General features: G+C 39.3%; 1 protein-coding gene across 1 annotated transcript in view; it reads right to left on the bottom strand.

Moving 5' to 3' along the window:
* Positions 1-6365: 6365 nt before the first annotated feature.
* The window catches only part of LOC129620734 (uncharacterized), a 34988-nt gene continuing 23222 nt past the window's right edge, over positions 6366-18131 (bottom strand). Inside the window, exons 3-4 of the mRNA XM_055536469.1 lie at positions 15084-15117; positions 6366-6531 (exon numbers count right to left, since the gene is read on the bottom strand). Coding sequence (XP_055392444.1) covers positions 6512-6531; positions 15084-15117 — 54 coding nt within the window. The 3' untranslated portion in view covers positions 6366-6511. The remainder of the gene's footprint in view (positions 6532-15083; positions 15118-18131) is intronic.

The following is an 18131-nucleotide window of genomic DNA, read 5'->3' on the forward strand; positions in this document are numbered from 1 at the left end:
GGTGATATTTTGATAAGTATTACCTGGTAAGAAGGTAAGTCATTTATGTCATTTATTGGGCTAAAATATTCTCTGATACTTTGTCAGCCTCTTGTAGAATCTTGTGAGACTTATCCATCAAACAACTGTTTTAGAAAGATGATGATTTTTTACCATGAATACTGTAATTTCTATGATGTATGAGTGAAGAATCTGAAATAACTCATAGTTTCCATGATAAATATTCATCATAGTAATTTTGTACAGAAATGTATAATTCAGCCTTCCAGTTGCTAGCTGAATCTGCTGAATAAAGCCAACTTTATAAAGTGGAACAATGGAGCCATTCATCTTATGTGGGTTTTACCAATTTGCTGTAATACCTTTTTGGTTGTCTATGAAGGGAAACAGTTTAAACCTGTTTAAAGAAATTCCTACCAGTACCCTCCCCTGAGCCAGCATACATGTATCCAAAGAAGCAATTTTTCAGTTACTTCTTTGTGTGAATACTTTGCATTAGGCTGGTATTAGTAAAACTGCATGCAGAATTTACTCTTGTTTTTAAACCATCCCACTTCACAGACTGAGAAAGCCAAGAGAGACATTTTCTGGAGTAAGGCATCTTCAGGAAGGGTGCAGGGAGGCAGAGTGTGCCAAGGTTTTTTGGTGGCAGACTCCTGCAGGGCTTTTTTTTGCTGTCATAAATTTGGCTTCAGTTATGCAGGTATCTGTACATTTTTGTGAGTGAATACTGTGCTCTTTAAAACACTTAGAAAGTGTTTTAAAACATTTTAGAAAGTGTCCTTTCTAAAACATAATTTAGAAAGTACAGATGGAATCAGTGCAGTTCCAGAGTGGGTTACAAAGAGGAAGCTGTTCTTAGTATCAGTGTGGAAACAAGAGTGTTGTAATATTCTAGATGTTAACAGCAACTGGACATCCACAGACTTCATACCTTTCCATAGACCAAAACTTTCTTCAAGTTCAAGTAGATTCATTGCGCCATCACTGGAAATCTTTGATGCTACCTGCATTTTTAACCCAGGCATTATTTTCTCTGAAATTGAAGCCAGGGAGTGACCCTATGTTTTAATCATGGAGAGACTGTTTTCTGACCATGGTTTTCATCAAGTCCACAAAGCCCTGAAGCGTACAGAATACCTCCAGTACACCAAGTACCTATTGTACACTATGATACAGAATGATTCTTGAAGATTTCATCACCAGCAATCGAGCACGTTTCAAATCAACATGTCTTCATGTCCCCAGAAATACATAAACTATAGAGAACAAAGGCCGATAGGCTCAAATTTCATTAATAATCATGTAGAAGGCCTTACGCATTTTTTAGTAAAGCGCTGAACCCAACAAAAAAAAATGACTGCTTCCCTCTTAACTAGAATATAAATTTCATGAGAACAGAGACTGTGTGGGTTGTTACTATACACACTGTGCTAGCATATGGTAGGCATTCGATAAATATTTGCTCAAGGGATATGATGAATGTTTTTAACTCCTGAGGCAGCTATTAAGCTCTGAAAAAACAGTGGACCGGGGCAGACTATTGAGTCTAAGCAGTGCCATGATGTGGGTACTTTCTCCTCCACTTAGCTCTAACCTGAGCCATCGCCAGAAATCACATCGAAACAATACATCTGAACTAAGCCCAAAAGACCTGAAGGCACAAGCAAAGTAACAATGCAGGCAGCTTCTACTCCAGGCCCGCAGATGCTGCCATGATCCTGTTCTTCAGCCCTCACCTACAGGACTGCGGGCGGCTCCCTGTGACCTGAGTGAGGCTAGGAACCCCCAGACCTAGTAAATGGATTTGTCTTACCGTACTTTAAGAAATACTTTCTGTCTTTTGAAATGGGATTTAAATAACAGATCAAGGTTTGCTATTATCATAAATGTATAAAGTGCTTTGTGAAAAATAAAATGGATCATGGATTCAGGATAATGAAAAAAAAAAGTTTTAAAATTATTAACACATGAAAAAAAAAGAATTACTTTCAAGCCTTAAGAGCTAATACTATTTTCTGGTGTAAGAAAAGATAAATAGACCAAGTGAGCAAAACAGACAGCTAAGAAACAGGCTTATATTATATTTATATGGATATTTGATATATGACAGGTGACATTACAAATCAATATGAAGAGGATGGAATAATTAATAAAGGGTATTGGGACAACAGGATATCCATTGTGGAATAAATTTAGATTTGTACCCCACAGCTCAACACAAATTAATCCTAGGTACACTGAGGATCTGACTGTGAAAGAAATCATTTTAAAACTCTTAGAAGAATAATGCTACAACATAGATGAAAGACATCTGAAATAAGCCAATCCCAAAGGGAACATACCATATTATTCCACTCATATGAAGTACCTAGTCAAATTTCACAGAGACAGGAAGTCGAGTGGTAACTGCCAGGGGCTGGGGAAGAGGACAGGACAGTTAATCTTAATGGGTAGAGTTGCATTCAGTTTTGCCAGATGATAAAAATCCTGGAGATAGATGGCGGTGATGGTTGCACAACAATGTGAACATACTTACAGCCACTGAACACATGTAAAAATGGTGAAAATGGTAAAATTTATGTTAGGTACATTTTACCACAATTTAAAAACTCAGAAGAAAATACAAATAATGCCTTCCATTTCAATATTGCATACTTGTTTGTACAGACAGTTCCTCCCACAGATAATTAAAAATGCTTAATAAGTATCTAAAATATTCTTTAAAACACCACCTGATGATTTCTGACACCACAAGCTACAGTTTTAAAATGGGACTGGATTGGTAGAAGGAGGTACAAGACTCTTTGAGGGAATTCACCTTAATCAGAGGCCTCACAGAATTGCCAGAAATAATTTTCAGGAAAATGAGCAGCCTACAGTGGGAAAAAAAAACAAAAACCAGCACACAAGAAACAAGGACTCATGAGTAAGAACCAACAGAAATAAACAGCAGAAAAGAACTCATGAAGACTGAAATTAACTAAAGGAGTTGTCTGTATGTTCTGAGATGCAAAAAGAAGTGGAAAATTTATTGGTAAATACTGTACAGATGTAATATAATAATATTGCCTTATGGAGCAAAATTTGAAAAGAGAGAATTAAAATATGCAACAACAATAAGATAAATAAGGAGGAAGATAAATGAAGTTAAGATAGTCTAAAGTTCTTATGTTATACCAAAGATAAAAGTATTGCTTTTTAGGACTTTGGTAAGTTAATAAACCTGTTAAAATTTCTAGTCACCACTAAAGATGATAAGCAGTACACTATACCTTTCAAATAAAGGGGAAAACATGGAGTGATTATACCAAAAACCTTAATCAAGCCCAAAGAATTCAGTAAAGAAGAGAAAAATATTGTACAAAAAATCATAAAGTAAAATGACAGATTTAAACCTAAATATATGAGAAATGATATTTAATGATAATGCACTAAATGCTCCAACAAAAAGGTTAGATCATCAGACTAAGTAAAATTAAAAAACCCACTGGATTTCCCTGGTGGTTCCAGTGTTAAGAATCCACCTGCCAATGCAGGGGAAATGGGTTCCATCGCTGGTCTGGGAAGATCCACATGCCTCAGAGCAACCAAACCCGCAGCTACTAAGTGTGAGAGCAGCAACTACTGAAGACCATGCTCCGCAACAGGAGCCCATGCACCAAAACCAGAGAGTACCCCCCACCCACCACAGAGCGAGAAAGCCTGGCACAGTAATGAAGACCCAGCACAGCCAAAAAGAAACTCATTTTACAAAACAATGATACCCTCTGCAAAAGAAAGACACCCAAAACATAAGACAGAAAAGTTTCAAGTACAAAGATGTTAAACTATATACATTTTGTAAATATAACCAAAGATAGCTAGCATGGCATATTAATATGAGAGGAAAAAAAAAACCTTTAAGGCAAAAAGCCCTACCAGAGATAAAGAGGTTCAAACTTTTTACAAAGAAAACTCCAGTCCTAGATGGCTTACTGGACAAGCTCTATTAAATATTCAAGAACTAATTCCAAAATGTTTCGGGGCTAGTGTAACATATAAATGAAAACCTACAGAAAGAGAAAGGATAAGTACAGGACAATCTCACTCACAAATACAAATGCAGAAATCTTTTAGCAAAATAATAGCAAAGCAAACCAAGCACAGTATTAAAAGGGAAATGTAACATAACCAAGTTGGTTTTTTTTCAGATGTAAAAAGTTGGTTTCACATTGAAATAAAAACCAAACAATGTACTTTACAAAATTATAGTGAAATAGCATACAAATATTTCAATAGATGCAGAAAGTGTTCAATAAAATTCAACATTTATGACTTTAAAAAAATCTTAGTCAAGTAGAAATAGAAAGGAACATCTATTGAACACTGCATTGTAGGGTTTTTTTGGTCATGTCACACGGCATGTGGGATCTTAGTTCCCCAACCAGAGATCAGACCCACATCCACTGCATTGCAAGCACAGAGTCCTAATCACTGGATGGCCAGGGAAGTCCTTACACTGTAGTTCTTAAACCGTGAAGGACAGCAGGAAAAAAAAAAAAAAAAAAAATATATATATATATATATATATATATATATATAAGGATTTGAATTAAACTAAACTATCATTAATTATTTGAAAATTATAGTTAAGTAATTCAAAATAATACTTAAATTAATTGTTGTATAGGAAAATCAGTATACTACATTACTGTAGGATAGAAAAAGCAATATGAAAATTTTATTTTTTCCTTTATACTAGCAATTAGTAGGTAAAAAATAATTTTAAAAAATACCATTTGCAATGACATAAAAGTTTGAAAACTTGGAAATAAATCAAGCTCTAAATTTTAGATTCTCCCTAAATTTAGAGAATTTAGGGAGAAAATTTGAAAAGCTTATCTAAAATCTCAAAGAAGACCCAAATAAATACACCAGGATTGGAGGATTCAGCATCTTAAAGAGGCTGAGCTCCACTACTGATCATAAAGAAGTCAGTAGCACAGAACTTGCTCTTCCACAGTAAACAACCAGAAACCTGGACAAAGGATATGAGACAACTGTTTGCAAACGACAGGGAAAGACAGATAACTGAGAGAAGGAAAATAAAATGCCCCAGTGTCCCACACGGTGGCAACTTTGAGACTACAGCACAGCAAAGAAAAACTCAAAGCACAGTGGTCTCATGAAATTAAGGAGACAGAGACGGGGTTTCAAGGAGGGGAGGGAACTGGAACCTGTGGGACAAAGTACCAGAGAGGAGGGAGCTATACAGAGAGAGAACTTTCAAAATCCACACAGAGGTCTTGATCTTTGGCTGAACACCAGTCTGCACAAACACAGGGTGAAATTCCACACAGCTGGGCAAAGAACGACTACCAGACTATGTAAACGAACACTTCTCTGCACACAGGGAGTCAGACGCTGTTCAAGTTCTAGTCAGCCAGAGTAGAGAGGCCTCACTGAGCCATAGGGCAATCAACGGAAACCCCAGGGTGGGTCACGGCTTCTTACTAAAGCTAAACTAAAGGCTATTCTAGGCACACTCCAACAAAGTTTAAAATAATCCTCAAGAATATCAGGTCAATCCACAAGTAACCTAACAGTTAATCTTGTGCCAAAACAAACTTTAGAACTCTTTGAAGAGAGACAACAGAGGGCAAACACTCAATAGCATAACATTTATAATCTATGATATCAAACAAAAAATCACTAGACATAGAAAAAAGTAACAAGTTCTGAACCAGAAAAGGACTGAAATTGATATATATATATATAAAATATATGTGCTCTTTATACACACATAATATATATGTGTATATACTATATACACAGGCATACACATTTTTTGTCCCAGCCCCTTTTACTTTGACTTAAGTGAAAGCTGCTCAGTCATGTTCAACTCTTTGCAACCCCGTGGACTATACAGTCCATGGAATTCTCCAGGCCAGAATACTGGAGCGGGTGGCCTTTCCCTTCTCCAGGGGATCTTCCCAACCCAGGGATCAAACCCAGGTCTCCCACATTGCAGAAGGATTTTTTATCAGCTGAGCCACACTTAACTTCAGTGCTAATGCCACCAGATCTCCTGATAATGCAAAAGTGATCACTTCATGTCCATAAAAGTTAATTTCATCTGTTTTACAATAAAAGCTACATAAACATTAGTGAATATGGAAAAGGACATTTAGCTAATTCTGCTCATTTGTGTGCATTAAGCTCTTTAAGAGTTTAGAAAGAAAGATAAACTTTTTTCTCCCTGTATTTTCTTTGGCTTTACCTATATTCACAGAACACTGATTCTCCCAGAGGTATGCTTCCAGTAGAGTGGAAGTTCAACAGGTCAAATCTGGCCCATCCCCTGCTTTTTTTCCTTTTTTTTGGAAGACTGATTAGTCATTTTATTGGTGTACCATAATTTATTTCACCAATTCGTGAAATAAATTTAGGAATTTACACAGGTTCCTTTTTTCTGTTACAGGTAACAGCATGGTGAACATTCTCACAGATAACTGTCTTCATACAGCTCTTATTCTTCAGTGTGGATTTCTGAAAATGGAACACATTTAGTTGAAACTATTTAAAGACCGCTTTTGAAAAAGAGGAAAAAACTTTCCTGAAAACATAACTCATAGGGTAGCAGTAGTGTTTGGTGCTAATAAACCATCATCCACACTTGGTATTTTCCATACGACAAACACTACAAAAGCTTTACAGACACCATGTCAATCAACCACTCACTGAGATTATCATCAGCCTCATTTTACAGATGGGAAAATTGAGGACCGAAGGGACAGAGTAACTTGCTTAAGGTTATACCGTGGGAAATAGCAGAGCTGGAATTCAGGTACAGCTCAGACTACCCCAAAGCTCCTGCTCATATTCTTATGCTACCCCTCCAGCCGCTGGCACATTCATAAAAAGTGATGTCTTAAGAAGTACCTGATTATTTTGACTACCAAGCTTAGTGTCCCTTTTTAAAAAAAATTAAGTTATTTATTTTAATTGGAGGCTAATTAATTTATAGTATTGTGGTGGTTTTGCCATATATTGACATGAAAAAGCCACGGGTGTACATGTGTCCCCCATCCCAAACCGCTCCCCCACCTCCCTCCCCATCCCACACCTCTGGGTTGTCCAAGTGCACTGGCTTTGAGTGCCCTGTATCATGCATCGAACTTGGACTGGTCATCTGTTTCAGATTTGGTAATAAACATGTTTTAATGCTATTCTCTCAAATCATCCCGCCCTCGCCTTCTCCCACAGAGTCCAAAAGTCTGTTCTTTATATCTGTGTCTCTTTTTTGCTGTCTTGCATATAGGGTTGTTGTTACCATCTTTCTAAATTCCATATATATGCACTAATATACTGTATTGGTGTTTTTCTTTCTGGCTTACTTCACTCTGTATAATAGACTCCAGTTTCATCCACCTCATTAGAACTTACTCAAATGAGTTCTTTTTAATAGCTGAGTAATATTCCATTGTGTATATCTACCATAACTTTCTTATCCATTTGTCTGCTGATGGACATCTAGGTTACATCCATGTCTTAGATATTGTAAACAGTGCTGCATAGCCTGCTTTTATAAATAAAGTTTTACTGGAATCCAGCGATGCCTATTTGCTTACATATTGTCAATGGCTACTTTTGTGCTAGAACAGCAGAGTTGAACAGTCACGACAGAGACCACAAAGCCTAAAATACTTACTATCTGGCTCTACCAGAAAAGAGAGAGCAAACAAAAGCTATATTGAGCAGAGGTAATAGTCAGATATGGCAAATAGTAATAAATGATCATTTGAATAGAATTCATCAGAAACTTCCATCTTGGAAAAATTCTTTTTATACATTCTGATACATAAAAAACCTAAAATCTATAGCCATTCTTTTTAATAGTTTCAGATGTTTTGACAGTGGTGTACGTTTGGTAGACTAACCCCAGAAAATGGCACCATCAGATACAATTCTTACAGTTTTGATTTGTCTAAGCAGTTTTGTACAGATAAGTGTGACTCTGCGATACCATGGCCTGCAGCCCACCAGGCTCCTCTGTCCATGGGATTTTCCAGGCAAGGATACTGGAGTGGTTTGCCAATTCCTTCTCCAGGGGATCTTCCTGACCCAGGGATCAAACCCGGGTCTCCTGCACTGCAGGCAGATTCTTTACTGACTGAGCTACCAGGGAAGCTGGCTACAGATAGGTAGTATTCTCACAGTGTATATCCAATGATGGTGCCATTCTTTGGTTTTCTTACCTCAAATATCCTACCAAGTATGGCTATACATAGTTTTTGCTTGCGCTTTAATTGGAATAAACATTTGTGTAAGAAAATATTTGGCATAAAACTTGAAATTCCTGATGTCTTTTGAAAAAATCAAAATATCTGACATCAGGGCTACATTCCTGTGACAACGTGCAGCTACTCAGTTTGGAGGTAACATACAAATTTCCAAATCACCCATCAGTACCTACTAATTTCTGACACTTAAAACATTCCAATTTTTTCATTTATATTTCTTTTTCTTGGCCCCACCCTCTCCCATCCCCAAGGCAGCTGATATTACCTGTTCTTCCTCGCTACTTCCCATTTTCCTTTGCAGGTTCTTTTCCTTCATCCCTCTCTTAAACATTAGTGTTTCTCAGGGTCTCAGTTTTGGCTTTCTTCTCATGGTTTATAATTCTCACTGGACAACCTCATCTATATGCACAAACTGAACTTGAACTACTAGGCCCATTGATAAGGTTAAGAGTATGGACAGCAACCTTACAATGGTAGGGATCACTAAGAATTTTCAGGATCTTTTTTCTCTAGTCCTGATCTCCTATCTGAACCCGTTTCACATTTCTATCTATAGACATCTCCCAGCAACTAAGATGACATACCCAACACTAAACCATCAGCTCATTTCCCAAACCAGTTTCTCATTATTTCCTCCTATTGTTTAATGACACTGTAAACCACTCAGTAATCCAAGACAGACTCTCGGGATTCACCTCTGAGTCTTTCTTCACGTTCATAGTCATATCCAAATTTTACTAAGTCCTAGCAATTATACTCCATTAATATGTCTAAATATTTCTTTCTCTTGTTCATTCCTCTTTGAATGTAGTTCAGATACTCCTCATCTTCATGAAGAGCCATAACAATAACTTCTTGTCTCCAAGCTTCTGTTTTGTCTCCCTTATATAATTTATTCTCCATGTTGCTGGCAGTGTACACTTCCTGAGAGTGCAAATCTGACCTCAGCACCCTGCTTAAACTCTTCCAGGGGCTCCCCATCACTTACAGCATTAAGTCTACCTTTCTCTGGATGAAGTACAGGAACTCGGAGGTCTAAATTCTATCTTTATAGCTTCACTGCCTACCACTACCCCATGTGTCTTGCACTTCAAATACTCTGCACAATTTGCAGTTATTTAGTAAGTCATGATCTTTGTCATCTCCACCTTTGCATGTAATGTTTTTTGGTTTTTGTTTTTTTACCACCTGGGATGGATTTTTTTTCCTTCTCTCATCTGCTTTTTAAAGTCCTGCATAAACTCCAAACTTGATTCAAATGTCACATCCTCCAGGAAAATTTCTATCACCTTCAGAGTTAAGTGTCTACTGTTCCCACTTCTTTTAGGGAACTTTCCACATTGTTTTAATGATTATTTATTTTAGTCGAGGGAGACAGACAAGCCTATGGCACTGTTTTTCCATCAGTGATGAGGAGTAACTATGTCTTCACTCTCTCAACTATGAACTATGTACATAGATCAAGATTTTGTAAACTAGGATCCCCAAATCCCTGACTGTTTTTAAAACTGTTGTCTATCACTTATAAATTATCCCTCATCATAATTCACAATTAAAAAGTATTTTTATATAAAAAGCCTTTTAGCTTATTAAGTCAACATTCCTCTGCTGACAGACTCTTAGAGATCTACAAGGAGCATTGACGTGAGGGCTGTTGGTTTCTCAAGTTTGAAAAACGCTGTTCTGAATAACTGGCTGAGATATTTATAACCACGTCAGGTTTTCTCTATAAAAATCTAAGTGACCAGTACAGAATAAAACCCACACTACCTTATTTATGGTGTACCACTCACAACCGCCTTTTCAGTACTTTAGAAGTCAGCATGAACAAAACTGACACATGAATGAAGTATGTCTTCTTGTTAGTTCAGAAATTCAAGATGTTTAGGAACAGAACGAAGTACATATGTTTAAGGAATCTATCAGCATTCTAATCTTCAAACTAACTTCATCAACCACAACACATGATGTAGTAGCACACATGAGAACTGTATCACTGTATTAAAAGAAAATCTGGGCAAGTGGGGAAAGACTGAAGGGAGATATCCTTTGACAAGTGAGAGAAAAGCATTAGTTACAAATATGTTTAACCATTTGAGTAACAGCTCCACAAAGAGTGGGGTTCTGGGTGTCCCTGGTACTGGCACTGAGCGCATCTTAGGTGGCTGCTGGGGAAGTGGAAGCCTATTTCCCTCCTTCTCTGTCTGGGTAGCCAACGATTTCAAATTCAGACCACTGAACGCTAACTGTTCAGCTGACAAGAGGCTGGGAGTAGGTGGTGAGTATCAGTTCAGTTCAGTCGCTCAGTCGTGTCCGACTCTTTGCGACCCCATGGAATGCAGCACACCAGGCTTCCCTGTCCATCACCAACTGCCGGAGTCCACCAAATCCATGCCCATTGAGTCAGTGATGCCACCCAACCATCTCATTCTCGGTCATCCCCTTCTCCTCCTGCCTTCAATCTTTCCTAGCATCAGGGTCTTTTCAAATCAGTCAGCTCTTCGCATCAGGTGGCCAAAGTATTGGAGTTTCAGCTTCAGCATCAGTCCTTCCAATGAACACCCAGGACTGATCTTTCGGATGGACTGGTTGGATCTCCTTGCAGTCCAAGGGACTTTCAAGTCTTCTCCAACACCACAGTTCAAAAGCATCAATTCTTTGGTGCTCAGCTTTCTTTATAGTCCAACTCTCACATCCATACATGACTACTTGAAAAACCATAGCCTTGACTAGATGGACCTTTGTTGGCAAAGCAATGTCTCTGCTTTTGAATATGCTATCTAGGTTGGTCATAACCTTCCTTCCAAGGAGTAAGCGTCTTTTAATTTCATGGCTGCAATCACCATCTGCAGTGATTTTGGAGTCCAAAAAAATAGTCAGCCACTGTTTCCACTGTTTCCCCATCTTTTTGCCATGAAGTGATGGGACCATGCACCAAACTAATGGCCTAAATCACTCATCACCTAGCCGTGTCACCTCACAGGAGAAGTGGGCCCACCCAGCTGTCCCGTCAGAGTGTCCCCACGTGGATAATGCCTCAACCAACAAAAATTTTCCCTTTGCATCCTTCCACCTTTTCTGTCCTTCATTTTTTCTTGAAATCCCCACTTCCTTCCTTTCCCTCAAAACACACAGGCCGTCTCCTGTGTTATCTTTAAAATCCAAGGCTACTCCCCACCTCCAGCCCAATTTTCCATTGCTTGGTAAAGAAATAAGGGGTCATTCCTTGAGTAGATATTTCCTGAGTGCATACTGGGTGCCAGACACTGGGACCATGAGAGGCTTAATCCTTTTTTTCAAGGTGGAGTCAACAAATGAAATGATTATAAATTAGTACTATGAAGGAAATAAATAATGATGGAAATGGAGCTCTAATCACAAGGCCAAGGTGGATTTCCCTGCAGAGGCTGAGAGCTGAAAGAGGAGAAGGAGCTAGATTTGCAGTGGATGCTGGGGGAGAACATTCCAGGTAGAAGGAACAACTTACTGGAAGGTAAGAACAATCTTGATCTGTGAGAGAACTGAGAAGTAAGGTCTGGCTGGAGCCCAGAGAGAGAGAGGAACAAGACACAGGATGAGGATGGATTAGAGAGGAAGAGACTGGCTCACCTTAGGCCTTATGGGCCAAGATACTGAGCTTGACTTTCAAGAGCCATGGGACCCCATCAGAGTGGTTTTGTTGGAGGGGAACATTATGATCTAATTTGTTTTGAAAGGGTCACCCTCCAGCTGAGGAGAATGGACTGAAAAGTGAAAACTGATAGAACAGCTACGTATATTGCTTTATAACATTAATGTGCACACAAATAAACTAGAGACCTTGTTAAAGTGCTGTTTCTTGCATGGGGGGCAGGGAACTGAGAGCCTGAAATTCTACTCAGTTCCCACATGATGCTGATGCTGTTGGTCTATGAACCACATTTTGAGTGGCAAGTTACTGGGAGACCATGGAATATCCAGGTAAGTTCAGTTCAGTTCAGTCATTCAGTCGTGTCCGACTCTGCGACCCCATGGAATGCAGCACACCAGGCCTCCATCCATCACCAACTCCCGGAGTTTACTCAAACTCATATCCATTGAGTTGGTGATGTCATCCAACCATCTCATCCTCTGTGGACCCCTTCTCCTCCCACCCTCAATCTTTCCCAGCATCAGGGTCTTTTCAAATGAGTCAGCTCTTCACATCAGGTGGCCAAAGTATTGGAGTGTAGGCTTCAACATCAGTCCTTCCAATGAACACCCAGGATTGATCTCTTTTAGGAGGGACTGGTTGGATCTCCTTGCAGTCCAAGGGACTCTCAAGAGTCTTCTCCAACACCACAGTTCAAAAGCATCAATGCTTCTACACTCAGCTTTCCTTATAGTCCAACTCTCACATCCATACATGACTACTGGAAAAACCATAGCCTTGACTAGACAGACCTTTGTTGGCAAAGTAATGTCTCTGCTTTTTAATATGCTGTTTAGGCCGATCATAGCTGTTCTTCCAAGGAGCAAGCATCTTTTAATTTCATGGCTGCAGTCACCATCTGCAGTGATTTTGGAGTCCCCCCAAAATAAAGTCTGCCACTGTTTCCACTGTTTCCCCATCTATTTGCCATGAAGTGATGGGACTGGATGTCATGATCTTAGTTTTCTGAATGTTGAGCTTTAAGCCAACTTTTCACTCTCTTCTTTCACTTTCATCAAGAGGTTCTTTAGTTCTTCGCTTTCTGCCATAAGGGTGATGTCATCTGCATATCTGAGGTTATTGATATTTCTCCCAGTGATCTTGATTCCAGCTTGTGCTTCATCCAGCCCAGCGTTTCTCATGATGTACTATGCATAGAAGTTAAATAAGCAGGGTGACAATATACAGCCTTGACAAACTCCTTTCCCTATTTGGAACCAGTCTGTTGTTCCATGTCCAGTTCTAACTATTGCTTCCTGACCTGCATACAGATTTCTCAGGAGGCAGGTCAGGTGGTCTGGTATGCCCATCTCTTTAAGAATTTTCCACAGTTTGTTGTGATCCACACAGTCAAAGGCTTTGGCATAGTCAATAAAGCAGAAGTAGATGTTTTTCTGGAACTCTCTTGCTTTTTTGATGATCCAGCGCATGTTGGCAATTTGATCTCTGGGAGATGATTGTAATTAGGAACAGGGTCATGACAATAAAGATAGAGAAGTAAGTGTATCCATAACATATTTTATGCTGGATTGGGAAAAAAGAACATCAAGATGGGTGGTAAGCTTCTCCTTCTGCCCCCCCCCCCTTTTTTTAATGAGAATTCTCACATTGGAAGGATGTTTTAGGTCAAAAGCTCTCATTACACAGAAATCTCATCTGAATGCTGGAGACACTTCTGGACTTGACTATGCTAAAAGAGCATTTCTTCTTCATTAATATGCATTACAACATCTTCTCCTATTGACATGTATTGTGATTGTCATTCTCAATCACTCTTATTAGTTCCTAGGATTCCCTCCCCCTCTACAGTGGTAAGTATGAAATTAGTCACCAGAACAGTCATTCTCAAAGTGTGGTCCCCAAACTAGCAGCATCAGCATCAAATGGGAATTTGTCACAAATGAAAATTCTTAGATGCCACCTTACATGTACTGAATCAGAAAATCTGAGAATGGATTCCAGAAATCTGTGCTTTAACAAATCCTCTAGGTGATCATGGTGCTCACTTAAGTTTAGGAAGCACTGAATTAGAAAATTAGTAAATATTAGTGTATATGTTGTTAGACATTAACATTTTTCTGAGTGAATCTTTTGGGAAGGAAAGACAAAGAAGATAGAACAACCTTAACCAAACAAATTAGAATACCTGGAAACCACAAACACAGCCATCTGAGCCTCTTAGATTATGTGTATAGGCAGCTTTCACTATTACTGTTTGCTCTTCCTGTGCACTACTATGATGACAAGAAGAAAATTAGGAAATAAAAAGAAAACCCCATCTTCTTCCCTTTAAAATAAATTAAGGGACTTCCCCAGTGGTCCAGTGGCTAAGACTGCACATCTGCACTCCCAATGCAGGGGGCCTGGGTTCGATCCCTGGTCAGGGAACTAGATCCCACATGCCACAACTAAAACCCAGCATGGCCAAATAAATAAATAAGTATTTTAAAAATAAATTGTTTAATGCTTTTCAGCTTAAGAGGATATTTGAGAGGCTTTGTGCCTCTCCTTTCTCTTAGCCACAGTTGTGAATTAGGGGTATGAGGATGGAGGACTATGAGAATCACCTAAGAAGCTTTCTCAAAATACGTTCTCTCTTTCTCTCCCTCCTCCAGCTGAGATGCTGATAGGAATGTGGGTGAACTAGCACATTTATCCCAAGAAATCTTCCTGTGATTCCAATCTACTTCCATCCTCACCTCTCCCCACATCCCCAAGCAGCTCTCTTAGTATCTTGTCAATACAGAAATAAGTATCAAGATCACAAAATCTATCTTCTGTCCTCTAGGACTCACTAATATGCACCTACTCTGGCTTTGGTAGCATGCTGTGAGGTATGGTCTCAGCCCTGAAGGCTGTAATACTCTAGATAAAAGAAACAACTAGTGAAAAGCATTAGATTAAATGCAATCAAGTGCCACACTGTGTGATGGAGACTTTAGGACTATGAAATTTGGAGAATACGATCTAGGCTTCCCACTCATTTTCACAATATCTTTTCATCTTGGAATACTGGGGGCCAGATGGTCTGAGATGCCAGAAGGACAAATACACAATCACATTCCACTCATGCATATGAACAAAAACACAGTAGGGAACAGTAACAGAAGTTACTTTATGCAACACACCTGAAAACTGCAGATGCATTAGGGCCAAAGCAACCTGAGAAAAAACAAAAGAAGTCTTTTAAGAGCCACTGTTGAGCTTGCATTTCATGTTTCTCCATTCCTTTCCTGTTGCCTGATTCTTAACTATTTTGCTTCTGTTTATTCTTTCAGGAGTGGATAAGCAGGACAAGGGAAACAGCAGGTAAATTTTAGTATACTACCTCTGGTATTCTTTAATAATAAAAGGTCCAGTGATGAGAGTATTTCAAAGTGTTAGCTAAGCTTTGGGTAGGAATATGGATGTGAATTCCAAGATGTTCAGTAAAAAAACAAAAACCCAAGGTGAGACTAGTGTGTATGTTTGTTATTTCTGTTGCTACTGCTAAGTCGCTTCAGTCGTGTCTGACTCTGTGCAACCCCATAGATGGCAGCCCACCAGGCTCCCCCGTCCCTGGGATTCTCCAGGCAAGAACACTGGAGTGGGTTGCCATTTCCTTCTCCAATGCATGAAAGTGAAAAGGGAAAATGAAGTCGCTCAGTTGTGTCCGACTCTTAGCAACCCCATGGACTGCAGCCTACCAGGCTCCTCCACCCATGGGATTTTCCAGGCAAGAGTACTGGAGTAGGGTGCCATTCTGTTAAACATATGAAAAAGAACATTTATATTTCTCTATAAATGCTTTGGGAAAGATACACAAGTAACTGGTAACATTAGTTGCTCTTGAAAAGAGGAACTGAGTGAGTGGACAGGGTTAAAAGAAGAGTTTTCACGGGATGCTCTTGTTATTTCTTGAATTTTGCACCATGTATTTGAATGACCTACTTTTTAAAAACAAATAACCTTTTTTTAAAGAGTACTGGCTAAAAGGAGATTTAGGAATCTCAATCCTTTCTTCTAGGAGGCTTCATGGGATACTAGAAAAAGCATTGTTTTAGGAGTTCACACACACAAAAAATAAAAGACCTGGTTCCCAAACCTGGTCTGCTTCTTACTAGTTTTGTGACCTTGGCCAAGTTCCTTAAATTAGCTGAAACTCAGTTTGTGCATTAATAAAATCAGTATAACAAAAGCTACTTTGTGAGGATCAGACGTTATATAAAACTGCCATGTGCTTACTCAATGGTAGCTATTATTCTATGGATTTCAATTATTCCTGCTATTCATTTCCACCAGTTCTGTGTTGGATGTTGATTAAAGGGAACCTGAGATATAAATGAGGTCTAGGAGGATCTTAATTTACAGATACCAACTACCTACCTTTGGGAGAAAATCAATCATTCTTTTAAAATTTTTAAAATCATTCTTTTAAAAATTGTACTCAGGTGCTTTTTGGGTCTTTAGGTGCAAAAGTCCAAAGGCTTCTAAAGGCTTCATAAGGACTATTCCTTAATGTTCAAACTACAGCATAATTGTACTTATCTCACACACTAGTAAAATAATGCTCAAAATTCTCCAAGTCAGGGTTCAACAGTACATGAACCGTGAAATTCCAGATGTTCAAGCTGGATTTAGAAAAGGCACAGGAACCAGAGATCAAATTGCCAACATCCGTTGGATCATTGAAAAAGCGAAAGAGTTCCAGAAAGACATCTACTTCTGCTTTATTGACTATGCCAAAGCCTTTGACTGTGTGGATAACAACAAACTGTGGAGAATTCTGAAAGAGATGGGAATACCAGACCACCTGACCTGCCTCCTGAGAAATCTGTATGGAGGTCAAGAAGCAAGTTAGAACTGAACATGGAACAACAGACTGGTTCCAAATCAGGAAAGGAGTACATCAAGGCTATATATTGTCACCCTGCTTATTTAACTTATATGCAGAGTACATCATGCGAAATGCCAGGCTAGAGGAAACACAAGCTGGAATCAAGATTGCCGGGAGAAATATCAATAACCTCAGATATGCAGATGACACCACCCTTATGGCAGAGAAGAACTAAAGAGCCTCTTGATGAAAGTGAAAGAGGAGAGTGAAAACACTGGCTTAAAGCTAAACATGCAGAAAACTAAAATCATGGCATCCAGTCCCATCACTTCATGGGAAATAGATGGGGAAACAATGGAAACAGTGGCAGACTTTATTTCTGGGGAACTCCAAAATCACTGCAGATGGTGACTGCAGCCATGAAATTAAAAGACGCTTGCTCCTTGGAAGAACAGCTAAGATCGGCCTAAACAGCATACTAAAAAGCAGACATTACTTTGCCAACAAAGGTCTGTCTAGTCAAGGCTATGGTTTTTCCAGTAGTCATGTATGGATGTGAGAGTTGGACTATAAGGAAAGCTGAGTGTAGAAGCATTGATGCTTTTGAACTGTGGTGTTGGAGAAGACTCTTGAGAGTCCCTTGGACTGCAAGGAGATCCAACCAGGCAATCCTAAAGGAAAGCAGTCTTGACTATTCATTGGAAGGACTGAAGCTGAAACTCCAATACTTTGGCCACCTGATGCAAAGAACTGACTCATTGGAAAAGACCCTGATGCTGGGAAAGATTGTTGGTGATGGACAGGGAAGCCTGGCGTGCTGCAGTCTTTGCTGGGGTCGCAAAGAGTCGGACACGACTGAGCGACAGAATTGAAGGACTATTCCAAGAGATTTAGCAACCTCTGGCATGTAATGATGGCCAGGTCCATAATGCAATTTCATACTAGCCCCCCCTCCTTCCTTCCTTCACTCTTTTTATTTCTGTTTCCTGGGCCAGTTGCCCTGATACAGGGATAGCACATAAGCCTTGTGCCTCAGGCGATATATACTTGATGCAGAAACCCCAGCCAAGACCGGGCCTGCCTAATACTACTGAAGAGAGCCTGGGACTGTGCTGCAGGTACTACTGGTGCCCAGCCCATGCGCCTTGAGGCCCCCATATTAATAGAACTTGCTTTCCTAACTGCCAGCATTTGCATCTCATGTGCTGCTAGAGGGCTTTCTTTGCCACCCTCAACCAATATTTTCTCTTTTAAATGAGACATCTTTAAATTTTCTTGATGGTACAGTTTTCCCTATAAAACTTTCAATTGTGATGAAATCCAGTTTATCCAATTTATGTTTTTATCAGTTGTCCTTTTG

This window comes from Bubalus kerabau, chromosome 10 (genome assembly GCF_029407905.1).
Source record: "Bubalus kerabau isolate K-KA32 ecotype Philippines breed swamp buffalo chromosome 10, PCC_UOA_SB_1v2, whole genome shotgun sequence".
Lineage (NCBI taxonomy): Eukaryota > Metazoa > Chordata > Mammalia > Artiodactyla > Bovidae > Bubalus > Bubalus kerabau.